General features: G+C 36.7%; 1 protein-coding gene across 14 annotated transcripts in view; it reads right to left on the reverse strand.

Annotated features, from left to right (window-relative positions):
* UBR5 (ubiquitin protein ligase E3 component n-recognin 5) overlaps window positions 1-14,550 on the reverse strand; it is an 80,309-nt gene that overhangs the window by 28,669 nt on the left and 37,090 nt on the right. For 11 of the 14 annotated variants that reach the window (XM_068672393.1, XM_068672385.1, XM_068672383.1 and 8 more), the window contains 11 exons: window positions 14,230-14,384; window positions 12,713-12,830; window positions 11,690-11,874; window positions 11,160-11,269; window positions 9,479-9,591; window positions 5,849-5,992; window positions 5,648-5,759; window positions 5,288-5,442; window positions 4,267-4,464; window positions 2,967-3,177; window positions 2,296-2,340 (listed from right to left, as the gene is read on the reverse strand). In XM_068672393.1, the coding sequence (XP_068528494.1) occupies window positions 2,296-2,340; window positions 2,967-3,177; window positions 4,267-4,464; window positions 5,288-5,442; window positions 5,648-5,759; window positions 5,849-5,992; window positions 9,479-9,591; window positions 11,160-11,269; window positions 11,690-11,874; window positions 12,713-12,830; window positions 14,230-14,384 (1,546 nt within the window). The remainder of the gene's footprint in view (window positions 1-2,295; window positions 2,341-2,966; window positions 3,178-4,266; window positions 4,465-5,287; window positions 5,443-5,647; window positions 5,760-5,848; window positions 5,993-9,478; window positions 9,592-11,159; window positions 11,270-11,689; window positions 11,875-12,712; window positions 12,831-14,229; window positions 14,385-14,550) is intronic. The other 3 variants (XM_068672396.1, XM_068672394.1, XM_068672392.1) reach the window with 1 other exon arrangement.

The following is a 14,550-nucleotide window of genomic DNA, read 5'->3' on the forward strand; positions in this document are numbered from 1 at the left end:
GAAAAACAGTTTTTTATTAAAAAAAATAGAAGGAAAAGTTTCATTCCTAAGTATTTTTTTTCTTCAAAGTGAGTATGATCTTTCTTTCAGGACACGTTTCAAAGTTGCTACAGCTACTGCTCACTTCCCAATTAAAGGCTTTTCAAACTGACCTTCACCATCCTTCACACTTCTGTTCTCCACTGACAGTATTAAGACCCAGATAATCCCAATTCTTTTTCACAAGACCATTACCCACTAATACTCTACATTTTGAATTGATAGAATAAGGTAATTTGCGAGTGTTTGTCAGCTTTCATAGTACCTTTATTCTTCAGATCTGCTACTGCTGGTAGTGATGAGTAGCAAAAGATTTGGGGTTTGCTTGTTCTCAAGTACGTGCAGGTTTCTTACAGAAAAGAGTCATTAACTATTCACAGCAGACAACTATCGAGTGCTCGACACACTCTTAACATTTGTGCCCCCAGTACTATACTCGTTGACCCGCAGTTTTCAGTGAACTGACATTAGTTCTGGAAACCACTTCTTATTTCGTGACCCATCACACAGTACTTGTGGCCTTATCACACAGCAGCTCTCAAGCGTGATCCCTCAAGCAATGCAAATTCTCTTCAACGGAGAGATTTCACCTGCAGTAAACTAACTGAATTTTAGCTGTTCCACTTAAAGGTTTAGCACTTGTTTTTGGAAATTCATCAACTGCAAATGCCCTGCCTCTATGGGTAATTAGATGCTTTGATGTTTCATGAAATCTGCCATAGTTTTCTAGAAAAACTCACCTCAGTTTAGAGGTTTTAATTAAAGTAATCTGAAATTTAGTATAATAAATGTTTAACAATTCTACCTTCTTTGGATGTAAGATCCATTCTACTGGCTAGACTGAGGAGATAAAAAAACAGAGCAGCCTGCCCCCAGCCTTACTGGTTTAAGTCCACTCTTCCTGCAATTCCTTTATCTTACACTACAGAAACTATGGGGAAACTAGGCACAGGATCTGAGAACAAAAAAAGCTCATCCGTGCCTTTTCTATTCCCCTTCTGGCAGTTAAGGAAGAATATCTCAGGCAGGCGCTAGCTGGGAAGGAGCAGCATTTTCTGCAACTTAAGGAACACCACACCTGGAGCCTGGAATTGAAGCCTTTAGTCCTAAATCAATCTTCTTCTACAGTTCAACAAATGGCTGTGTATCTTACAGTAACATTAGTCAGCACTGCCCTCCAGATGATACACAGAAAATAAATTGTCCTAGTATCAAACTCTAGCAGGTACAGTGGAAGGTGAATGTGATCTGAATATGAAGACATGAATCCCTTTTTTAAAACAACATTTGTGAAGAGAAAGAGAGAGGCAGAGGGGTGTTAAAGTCCATCAGGTTCACACTCTTTTCAGATTTCAGAAAGTTAAATTACATCCAAATGAAGTTACTGAAAGAATGTCAAGGTTGCAAAGACAAGCACTCAAATTAGGAAAAGTCAGATTAAGTTTGCCCATGCATCCTTATTTCAGCTTCCTTGTGTGCTTATAGTAAAAGTCTTCACAGATAGTTTTTTGGTGGTGGTGGGGTTTGTTTTGTTTGTTTTGTTTTTCCTCAACAAGACCCCTGCCTCAATCAGTGCACAGGATGGACGACACACCATAGATGAAGGGTTGTACGATGAGCAAACTGTTTGTGCCTTGTTTGCTGCTAAACTGGAAAGGTGCAAGCAGTAAGGCAGTAACAGCTTGGAAAGGAGAAGGGAAAGGTCTGCCTTGTGTTTAACACAACTGGACATCGCTATGGAGAACTGGATCCTATTTCAGTCACATCTACCAACACAGAGAACTTTGTTAAACAAGTTTTTATAGATGATAGTGATACATTTTTTACTCATTTTTGGACACAGAAAAGGTGCCTGATTCACAGAGATAAATAACATCCACAGAACAACTAAGATTACTGTTAAATCCAGCTCTGGAATGAAGTGTTATGAAATAACACCTACTCAAAAAAATGGGACTAGGCCCTAGACTTCTCAAACAGAACCCTCAAAATAAGTCAACAGCTTTGAATGCAGAAAAACTTCAAGCTAAACCACCTTCAAGAGATGAGGAATCTGTACCATTAGCTTCATGTTATAAATAGGGATGTGAAGAACAAATAAGGTTTATAAATGACTAAAATTCAATGACAGCACCATACAAAAATCTCACAAGAAAGTTCATTCATTATTCAGTGCAGGGTTTGTATGGTGTGCGTAAGTAAGGAATGGGGCCACACACTGAATGATGAGGATAAAAAGAAATATTGAATAGCTACCCATTCGGTGAGCACCGTCCATCTTGTGCACTGAATGAGGTAGTCCTGTGGAAAAAATAGTATGAGGGTGTAATTAAAGACCATTTCACAACGCATACCCACGTACAGCACCTGGGTAAACTTAATTCTGGATCTCCTAAATTTTTTTGAGTGCTTGACTTAGCAACCTTGTTGTTCTGTTAACGTACTTTTTACATAATGGGATTTAATAGACATTTTTATATGGTGTCAGTGACTAATATTAACAAAAAGCCTTTTTTACATTTCTTAATACATGTCGACTGCAAGTAAAATTGGAGTCGTTAATGTTCACTACAACACTTGAAAAATATCAAGTATTGTTTCTCATTATGTTTACTACTGATATAATGGGGATACTAGTGATATCAAAGGGAAAAATACTTGTCTTCATTTAAAATGAATATGGGGATGCAAAAAGTTTGTCTTTTGCAATCAATAAAAGCACTTCAGTACTCCCAGCTACCGAATACTTATAAACCTTTATGAGAGTAATAGAAGTGTTGCCTCAGCATCTTTGACAGGTTAGGACACAATTTAGGTGCAAAATTTTAAGATACTCATATCTGAAGAATGCAGGCTTTCTTTCCAGTGCTCTGGAAAACGCATTAAAGTTTACTGTGCAATTATTTTCACGACACTGTTGAGCTCACCCTCTTCCTCTTTTGTTTCTTTGTTGCTGGTTGGAAAGCACACAGACACACAAGCGTGCAGAATATTGCGGTTTCCATCACATCTATGGCCAAGGAACGTCTGCAGCACTTGTGGATTCTGATCCAAAACAACTGCTTGTTCAAGATTCATCAGGTATTGTCGGCAAGCCTCATAGTCACATCGCAGAATGTGCTGCATTAGAGTTTGTTTCTGCACTCAAAAGAATAAAGTAAGTTAAATCAAAGTACAAAAATTGTAGACATGCAGATTTGGCAGGTACTTCCAGTTTTCCATGTCTGAAATTCATAGAATGATCTAAATCTAGGATGTTCTCTGAAAGTCAGTGCAGGAACTGCTGAGAATATGTATCATCTCAATTACAACACTACTAAAAACTCAGAACAGCATGCAGTCAGGCACAAGAGTTAAAAGAAAAGACAGGCTTAAGCAGCAGAAGCTATCAAACTCCCAAAAGTATGCCTTCGGCTTCACAGCTGGGTTCTTAAGATAAATTACTTTTAATTTCATCTAACTTGGGAAAAGTGGTATGATTGAAAAAATAAAGGGTCTACATTAACTAGCTCTTATATATTTTGTTTTGAAGAAGTGATAAACATGAGGAGAAGTGAATGACAAGAAGCTGCTGAAGGTCTGGGAGGCTCACTACATATGTAATTTGCTTTTCCACAGTGGTTAGGTGCTCCATTGTGAAATCAATCTAACAGGTACACAATACCTCCTGGTGGCAGCATAGCACACAGCAGATCGAACTAAAAATCACCAAATCATTGATTGGTTTATACAAGCATGATAGATAAATTCACAGCAAAACTACTCATACAGCACCACAGATGAGTACAGGCCTCTACATGCAATTCAAGTGAAAAAAATCTTTGCTTGATTCTCATAGGTTTCTGATTTATGGTCCAAATATAAGGTACAAAAATGTTAAAAGTGTACTGTGTTCACAAGAAAAATAAAGTAATTGGATCCCTCAGAAAAGCTCTGCACTCATAAAACAAGTTTCAAACTGATAGTACACACATGAAGACAAGAGCTTTAGAAGTTATGCTTAAAAAAAATGCATTGATTAAAACCTGATTCAGAAGTCATGTACCACCGATGGGTCTTCCCCTTTACTACATCCATTTGGTTTTGCTTTGGTAATTGTATGCAAATCTGCTGCTGAAATTAGTTTCCATAGCAAAAAAAATACAAGATGCTATCTAAACACTAAGCCCCTTCAAGCATAATTTTATAAAAACAAATGAAAAAAATATATATAATAGAAACTATTACCTCAACAGCCATAATAATAATGGCAGCTTTCTTTTTGATGGTCGAGTTAGCAGGAAGATTTGTTAGGGAATGAACACCCATTCCAAGACTACTGATAGGTGGAAGGTCAAGCCAGTCAGGGTCTCGTATCCCACCCATGCAGTCTTTAGCCATTGGGTAGATAGTACCATTTCCATCTCTAAGAATAATGGGAGATTCCTGTGTTGGGGGAAAATATTTTAAAATTAAATCTCCACAACTTATAAACATTTCCATTCCCAAAAGGTCCATTTTTGCTTAACTCCCAACAATGAGAGTTTACCCCAAATTCTCATTTCCACCACTAATAATTACAAGTATATCAGCATAAGACAACAGATTCCCTTTCTCAAATGCCTGAAGTGTGCTTGAGATAGCAAATACTATTAAATACATCTTCATGACAAACATTCACAATGAAACATACATTACTTACACTTTTAGATTACTTAAATACTCCAAAGAAAGGTGAATATATTGAAATCCAACAAACAAATTCCATTTCTCTGCCACAAATATATCCTTCAACTATCCCCAAAAAAGTATATTTTGTTTATGAAAGTCGCTGAAATGACTTTGGTATTTTTTTTCCTAGGTCTTCCTCATGGATGCCTGCACAGTGTAATCAACTGTACAATCAGATAAAATAGGATATTTAAGAACGGATAATAAAGGGGAGTTGCACAAAGCCTTAATATATCCATTTTGTTACCAAACTTTTTTTTTTTTTTTGCTAACTCATTTGTTCTCAAGAGTGGATTTTCATCTGTCTCACTTCTAAAACACAGCTAGCTATCCAGTTTACACTAACACAGGAACTACTTGTTTTTTTTCCCCTTTTTACTTTTGATTCAAGGTAGAATTTGAATGAGATTATTAATAGTGCTTCAGTGAGTTAGACTGCTCTTCCACCCACCCCTCCAAAATATTAATATCATTCCATTTAAAGCTGATAAAAGTGAAAAACAGGGAGGATAAATGACCAAGATGTAAAGCCACAAACCTGTCCAGCTGTAAAAATAGCAACACTTCTCTCATTCTGACCCAGGAATGCAATGCTGCTAGTAGGGAAATTGTTTTCCTGTTCAGCCTTTCCTGTAGCAAGGTCAAATATGCAGTAGCGAACCCAGTTCCCAGTTTTCAGAACAGCATGAACTCCTTCAAAGATATATGAATAAAATGTTAATGCCTTAGACTAATGGCAATCGGTAAAAATGCCAAACTTCTATGATTTAAGGACTTACTAAGATCAACACTGTTTATTTAACTATTTACATTAGTTTGAAAGTCAGTTTTCCATGAGGAAGAGAGACAGGTAGTAAAGGATATAATGGAATATCTTTATGGGTTAAGTTCCACTTACCTTTTGAATCTACATTTACTGCTAGAATTTCAGTTTTTTCAGGAATACACAGCTTTTTAGGTGTCCTCTGAAAACAGTCAGGAACTTTTGGAGTTCCACCAGTTTTTACAACCTAAAAACAGTCATAAAATTTTAAGATACAATAAAGCACACAGTACTGACATTTCAAAACACTTTTCTCAGTGTTTCACAAAGCCGTACCTGCAGTTCATCTATTCTGAGCAGCCTGCAATCTTGGAGAAGAGAGGAAGGATCGGGATCTGAATTAGAACTGCTCTGACAGTTTGCATTACTGGAAGTGCCTGGAAATTTCACAGCAACATAAGCACCATCCACTTTTAGCACCTACAAGCAGAAAACATTACAGTTTTAATAAAAGCTTTGGATAGACACTGCTGAAACTAACATGCTTCAAAATGAGCCAGAGCTTTGTCAGGAAAAAAGGTTGACAATTGGTGTTAAAATCCTACATATCCTGGTCTTTAGCTTTGTTGTTTTGCTACAGTTACTAACACTTAAAAATTTGCACTTCCAAATGACTCCACAGGCATCCTGAACCAGATGAGAAGTCACTCCATTTCAGCATCCTACCTGCAACAGATATCAACATAACTGACTGGAGACACTCCTACTGCTATTTCCCTAACATATCCTTCTACCTACTGGCAACAGCAAGACAGCTTTAGGTTTTTAAAGCATGGACAGACCCTTCTCTTACTCATTTGTCCTGTCACTTTTTGAAATAAACACTATTCTTGTGGCAATAATTCCAAATATTAGCTAACAACTGAACTAAAAAAAACTACACTGACTTTATTAAGTGCCTATTAGCTCTTGTAATACAGGAAATAGGGAATTGCTTTTTATTTTGCCACTTTCAAGAACTTTTAAAGTCTTTGTTGTGAATTTTTAGTGCTCATTCCTCAAGATGACCGTGCACAGTGACAAGTAAGTGTTTTATGGATCTATTATCTATTCCTTATATTCAGTGATAGTTATCGACTCAGTCAGTTAAGACTGAAGGACACAGAGAAGTCCATCCAGACACACTTCATGTATGTGCCTTTCTCTGCCCCCCAAGGAAACGAAGTTTTTCAGCCCTGCACTTGCAGTTATTTTTGAGATTGTAAGCCTCTCTAAGGAGTTGCTGCAATGCATTTTAATCAGAATCTTCCAAATAGCTTTCCTTGATATACAGACATCTTATGCTATCACCAAACATCAAGGCCCTTCGAGTTTCCTAGTTGAGTCCATAATTTTCTCGAAAGGAAAACAAAGCTAACGGAAGAGGACAAGGGGAAGAAAAACATTAATTTTTATAAGTAGTAAGATTTCATTATGCTCTCAGTCTTGATTAAACTAGATAAAAGCCAGCAGTCTTACTAGGTCCCAATTTCTCAATACTTCCTACGCAGAAAGTCCCTACAAAGCAACAAAGACCTAGCTGTTAGAAACTTTCTACCTCACAGGGGACAATGATAAAAAGCATCTTTCATGCTTTCAAGATACTTTAGCCAATAAAAATGCGCACATTTGTTTTCTCCCAGTTTCTCTAGTGAAGTGTAAGGCTAGCAAGGGCACTAGAGAAAAGGATGCACTGACAAATATGAAGGTATTAGCACATTTCTGCAATAAAGAGCATTGCAAAGAGCCAGAGCACTGAATACCCATAAACTGTAATTTTACAGTATATTTTACAGTATATTTACCCTAATTTTAGGGTTAGGGTTGCTTCTAACAGCAAAGCACCAATGAAGACTATGAATACTAACAGAAACTTTGAAAATTCAGACCCTGTCAAAAGATTTGTGAACATTAACTCTGACCTAGAACACACAAAGACAGATTTATATAGAGACTTGCAAGACAAAGACCAGAGAATCACAGAATATCTCAGGTTGGAAGGCACCCAACAAGGATCATTGTATCCCAACTCCTGGCTCCACACAGAACCGCCCCAACAACAATGGTTCAACCACAACTTCTAGTCTGACATGTAGAATGTTTGTTTTTGTATGACTGAGTGCTGCTACAAAAAGCTTTGTAAACGGAGGCCATCCATAGCAATATAGCAAGGATGTGACTTTCTAAAATGTCATTCAGCAAACAACATGCTGTGACGAAAGTATATTTGGGACTCTAAAAGGGCAGTACTTCTTCACCCAGGAAGTTTTAAGAGACTCCAAACCCATTTGATTACATTTTTGCAGTCTTTAACTTCAGTATGTATTCAGGAATCATTTGTGTGTTCTTGTTCAGAAGTCAAACTACCTTTCTGTTGAATTCAATTCCCAACAAGCTGAATTGCTAACGTTGCTGTTTCACAATGAACAACACTAGCTGTTCTGGGAGCCTGCAGGATAACACTGCAAAGAGTATCCCTTCTGCAGCCTCAGGTGCCTCTGGTCTTTTTCATACAGTTGCACAGCTGATCCAGATTACATGCAGAACATGTATCAGGGAATGTACCGTGCTCTGTCCTTAACCTAGACACCACTAGGCAAAATTGTTTGTGATTTTGTCTGCTGGATTCTATCTAACCTTCAAAGATTAGGTGTTACAGAACTGTAACAGTGGAAAAGTGAATGATTATATACCTCACTGGAAGAAAAAAAGCACCTTTGCCATAAACAACTGTTACAGAGTAGACAAAACCAGTAATTATATTCAGAAGAAAACCCACTTAATGGTTTTAGCATTTCAACAAAAATATGAAAATACGAAAATTCAAACTCTTCTGTTATTTATTACAGTACCTCCCCTTGATGCAGCTCACAAAGACAGACACCCCACAGCTGTTTACAGAACTAAACAGCTTTCCCACAGCCGGTATAACAGACAAACAATGGACTCAAATGACTTCAACTAGATCTCAAAACCTCATTTACAAAAATAGAACAGTTTTAATGGATTAAGTTGCTCCATACTCCCCTTTGCAGAAATAATCGAAACATGAAAATAGGAGTTCATTGTGGGCCTCCTCCCTTCAAATACACTGCTCAAGGCAAGCCTTCCACTCTAGAACAAGTATAGTAAACATGACAAATCTAACTGCTACTTCCTCTGCTGGAATTATGTATTTATTTGTTTTTAAAATATCCTCTATGAATCAGGTAGAGAGCAACCCAATATTTTCATTTCCTGTAAAACCTCTCTGGGCCTTCCCACTGTCCTTACTTTTGATACGCACAGCAAAGAAGTGTCTAGATAACCTAGTACCTCTTAACATCACACAATGCTGAAGCAGAAACCAAAAACTTCACTGCTTACTCGTACTGAAGGGCTTACTAGTGAGAAAATGAAAAAATCCAGGGACCTAACTGATTTGCTAGATCAAATAATTTTACAGTTATGTTAATGAAGCACGTCATTTCTAATCAAAACATTCCTGTTCTTTGATTGCCAGAACAGAGTCACCCAAACATGAAGCTGATGTGCACATAAAAGTCAGTCACAACACATGCAGCTCTTCACTATCTCACTGAAGAAGTGCAGTAGTTACTGTTCCAGTCACCAGAAATAATATTTCAGATTAAATCCCATCTGTTTCTTAATATTTTAGTTCAATTCAAGAGACTTGATTTTTATGATGTAACATTATTTCCTCACAAAAGTCTACTAGTATTATTGTGCTATGCATAAACAAAAATGTAACAGAAGTCAGGCAGCTGCAGCATTCTGACTAGAATACAATGAGTCACAAACTCTCATGCATCCCCAAAACTATCAGTATACCATATATAATAGTGAAAAGCACTTTTTTTTTTTTTAACAGTTAACTCATCTAAAATAATTTTAAAAGGATGGTAGGAGAGTGCATTTTATACAAACCTTGCCAACAGGAACATTTTTAACATCTTCTACAAACACAACCTCCCTCAAAGACCACTGCTCTTCATTCACTTTCTCCTCCTCTTTTGGGGCAGGAGTAGATCGTCGTCGCTCTGAGACAAAAAAAAGTAATTAATGAAAAAAGACTTGAAATATTTAATCAGTATCAAAATGCACTGTTTAGCAAACACCACGTGTTTCCCCCACCAAATAAAGAGCATCAATGTTCAAATCTAGAAATGAGTAAGAGATTAACAAGAAGCTGGATTTACAACCTTCAGAACTACCTAACAGTATACTATGCCACTACTTTTCCCCCCCCAATAAATGAATAGTAATAAAGACTATTAAATAAATAAAACTATTTTTAAGGACATTTAAGCAAAAACAATTACAAGACATTGTTTTGGCAGGGCTCAGGTATTTATGTCGCAGGTAACAAGACTGAAACTGTAAGACCCTTCTTTCAGCCCTCATTCCTATCATCCATGCAAGAAGTCTGCTTGCCCACTAACCTATGGATTTTTGGTAAACATCTAGAGTAGCAGCAAATTAGGCATAAAATAGCTATTTAGGCCATAAGATTTTCTGCAAAGACATGATCTGAACATTAACCATAGTAAACTCAAACACACTGGGGAACAAATTGAAATACCTAACATATCTAAATTAACACTGATAAGAATCTTTATCTCCTGAAGTTTCTATAGTATAATTAATACCATCAACATAATTAAAGGAAGAAGCAGAGAACTTCTAACAATGGGCTTAACTTCAAACTCTACTTCAGAATCCCACGCAAAGTTATAGTCAGTGAATGAATAATTACAGGTGAAAGAACTGCAAAACAGAAGGCATCAGTAGCATGCGCCTCTACTAGTTCTGTAAGCCAGTATTGCACATCTGGGTATACAACACAAAATTCTTGGTCACTGAATGAGGCAACTCAATTCTTTAAGTGAACACTTAGAACTGCATTATGTGAACAAGTAGAAGAAAGGAAAAGATTCCTTCAAATGATGGTATTGCAATTAAGCCTTTAAAAATATGTAAGTTTAAATGGAAAAAAAACACAGATGCACAAGAGGTCAGTGACAAATTCTAATACAGACTTTTCGGTTGTACTTCAAAAGTTTAGTGGTATTTAAAAAGTAGAACTTATGCAATAAAACTTCCCAGTTGCTTTATATATCAGTAAATAATGACTGGTTTTAGCAATTTTTTATAATAAAGATGACCAACTACTGCTTTATGCAGTGAAGTTCACCTGCAAGGCAAGTTGTGTAAGAACACCTCAACCTCAAAAGGCTTTTTCCAAAAACACATTCAACTTTTGGGATGTAAACAAACTATCACGTTCTAATTAAACATACAAGAAACTATCTTCAGACTTCCTGTTGATCACCTCCTGAAAGATGCTTTTGATTCTGAGAGCTGTTATATTTGCTTAGGTACACCTTGCATCAAGTAGTCACTGCTTATACTACCACATTTAAATTTGACTATCTAAATTCTATTATAAAAGCTTTTTATGTATGTTGTGGCTCACACCAGAGAATTGAAAAAGACTTTTTACTTTTTATCAGATTCTGAAATTAATACAGTATCTTTCTAGGCCTGCCTTTTACAAGAACTTATCTAGACAAACATTTTACATCGCCATGAGCTACACATTACTTACTATATGGCATTGATGCACTGCTGGCTATTGAAGATGCATCACTGCAAGTGGAAGCTGGGGATGGTGGAGGACCCATCTCAGTTTTCACTGGTTCCTGTTTGCTTTCAGGTCTAAAAGAAAAAGTTTTATTTAAAATGAAGGAATGTGGGTTTTTCCATGACAATAGACAAAGTGCCTCTGCGTACAAGAAACCAGCTATTTTCTCTACCTTCTAAAGTAACAACAACACTTTGTCATTTAATTTTTTTTTGAAGCTAAGTAGCTTCCTACCGTGGAACTAGCATCCTAACTTTCAAGGGTATGCATCCAACATTGAGAATGGTGCTGTGCTTCTTAATCAGGAATAATGGTGCTGTACTTCTTAATCAGGGACTAAGTTTTAAAACGTTAAGGAAAATGTATAAAATATCACAGAAAACAAGCACCCTTAGTTGGAAGCTGACCTCTCTTCTTTTAAATTCGTATCAATCAACAATTCTAAAGAATATCAAATACACATTCTCTTTGTGTGTTCGCATCCTCTCACTTACTTTGCTTCTGTTGTTTTGCTAGCTTTCTCCAGGTTTTTCAAGCTTTCTGGTGACCGAAGCTGAAATCGACAGCTGTCATTCATGTTCCAAACAGATTCCATTAACACGCCCACTTTAGGAATTCCAGCATTGATTGAAAAAGCAACAGCTCCAGCATGATAGAGGGGGTTATTTCTTAAGCACACCTACAGATAGAAGTATTTATTTCTATGAGAAGAGAGGGCTATGCTGAGGGAAACCATGTATGCATGTATTTTCTTGGTAACGTACATAGTCAAAAAAAAAAAAGGAAAGAAACCTTACAGAAGCATGTGAGAAAAGGAAAGTCAGCATGATATACTAAGCACTTTTTTTTTTTAAGAGGCTATTGTGCAATTCACAGCTGAAAATAACAGCTTTAGCAGTGTAACTGTTTAACACACAGTATTTAGATGCTCAACTGCAAAAGGAGGGATTCATCCAAAAACAAAGACTCCTCCAAGAGTTGATTCGAATGGATCGGGAACCAAAAGAAATGTGCTCCCTGGGACAGAACTGTTTTCTTGCACACTTATTCTAACACTAACCACAAAAAGAATCCTACATCTCTGTATCAGCTATTAAACTTTTTGACAAAGGCTTCAAATCGAATGCCTATTCTGCTGCACACATACATCAATCCCAGGCCTGATCTTATAGGTACTTAAGTGCAAAAACATCCACAAAGCTACATGCTCTATATTGAGAGCCATAATATTACTGAGATTTCATTCTCTCAAAATACAAAATTGGTGGGTAAATTAAAAGACAAATGCTTTGTATGTGTACAGCTCATTTCTCCATGTTTGCAACAATAACCATACTAGTAAAAAAATAACTTTAACAGGACACATAACTTAACAGTCATGAAATTAAAATACACCATTTTAATACCATACAACTTCGGTGCACAACAGGAACGGAACCTGATTATTTTTTTTACGAACAGGCTGAAAGCTCATCGTACAACACTGTAAAAATGTCACCTGTGACTGTTACACTTGCCTGGGTTCCAACAGTTATATTTGGCATGGAGGAGATACCAGCACTAGACTTGGGCTTTTTATTTTTTGCTCTGGCCTTTTCTAGCATTTTCTTCCTTTGGCTGAAAGGAACTACACCCCTGTGGAAAAATACATATTTTTAATAAAGGCTGTGAAAGAAATGCTTTGTTTAAAGCTTTGAACAATTTATTCCTTCTGCTTAATGAAGTCACGATTAAATATACAAGCCTCTGTGCCATCTTCTCCCAAAGAACTGCATAAATGACATTTTTCTCTTCATCACCACTTTCCAAATTCATCTAAAACAGAAAATCTATTAGAGAAGGAGGAAGACAAAGCACACAAAATATGTCACTGCTGAATGGCTTTCATTTTAGCCCAAAACGTTTTGAGACCTCTATCTCAGATGGCATGCTCCAGTCACAACTTAGAAGTTGCGGGTTGCTCCCTCTGAACGTGACAACGTCTTTCCTATGACTAGTTGTAACTTCAAGAATTCAGTTACTGGGGAAGAGGATAAGCCTTTTTTACTTTTAAATTCTAAAAGCTTCTCCTCTTCTCTGGGGGCACAGCTGATGGACTTCAGACTCTTATGGCAGATTTAAGCAGCTACAAAGCAAAAAAAAAAAAAAAAAAAAAAAGAGAGAAACCAAAGAAAAACAAAAACCTGCAACTGGTTTTGTAACTAGATCCACTCATTTTAGCTGACAATAACACCTACATACACAGTTAAGCATGCTTATTATTTTGATGCTACACGATTTCAACACTTCATGCCATGGTGGGTTAAAGGTTTAGATGCTTTTGTTTGGAAACCTCCTTCACATTAAGTAAAAGATGAAAAACATCCATTCCTAATGTTGCAAAGACCAAAGTCCTGTCTAATGTAATAGAGCCAACTGTAACCAAGTATATCAGTAGTAACAAGCTTCTGTCTACATCTGATTAACAGAAAATCACCAGTGTTATTTTTGAGGGATTTATTGAACATAAATCTTTTAGTTGTTAGAATACTTTAACATTTTATATTTTGCAATGTTTATGAGTTAGATATTTTCAGCAACAAGCTCCGGAGGGCGCATCCAATATTATTTATCTGTTCTTTAGGATTTGGACCACAAACTAACAGACCACAATTTCTAACAGAACCTGACAGGAGAATGTGGACTTCATATCTGGGTAAGCCTGTTCCACATTTATAATCTGAAAGATGCCTGAAAGGCATAAAGAAGGCTATTCTCTTACACTGTACAGTACTGATATATCTGAATACTAAAGCATTTATATGTGTCTCCTAATAAAAATAACCTTATTCCCTTAAAGATTTTATAACTGGGTTGAAAAGCTTTAAGCATGAAGGAAAAAGAATACGTACACTTTAAAAACTGAATTTAAGCTCAAGCACAGAGTTTCAGAACCCAGAACTGTAGTCAAGCAGTTTTGCAAAGACTTTAAGAACCAAGGATTAAGACAGTCAATGGATCTGTATTTTTATACATAGACACAGTATTTACTTACCACCAATACAAGTTGTTCTCTAGTTGGGCACATGTATAAAGAGCACAACAATGTAAGGAAACAATCCGTTCTCCCTGAAGCTCCGAGTATGTCTGTGCAGTGTGCTCTAACTTAGAAGCTACTGAGCTTAAAGTTTCATCCACCCAGGTAGCAACCTAAGGGAAAAGGGAAGAAAGGAACAGAGAACACAAGGGAGAAAAAAAGATGAAGAGAGATTTGTACCAATAACGTAGTACTTACTGGTTTTGAAATGACCAAAAAAAAAAAAGTAGCAATGATCCCACTTGGGGTGTTACCCACCAACACCTTTTACTTTCCTAG

The sequence above is a fragment of the Anas acuta genome, chromosome 2 (genome assembly GCF_963932015.1).
Source record: "Anas acuta chromosome 2, bAnaAcu1.1, whole genome shotgun sequence".
NCBI classification, from domain to species: Eukaryota; Metazoa; Chordata; class Aves; order Anseriformes; family Anatidae; genus Anas; species Anas acuta.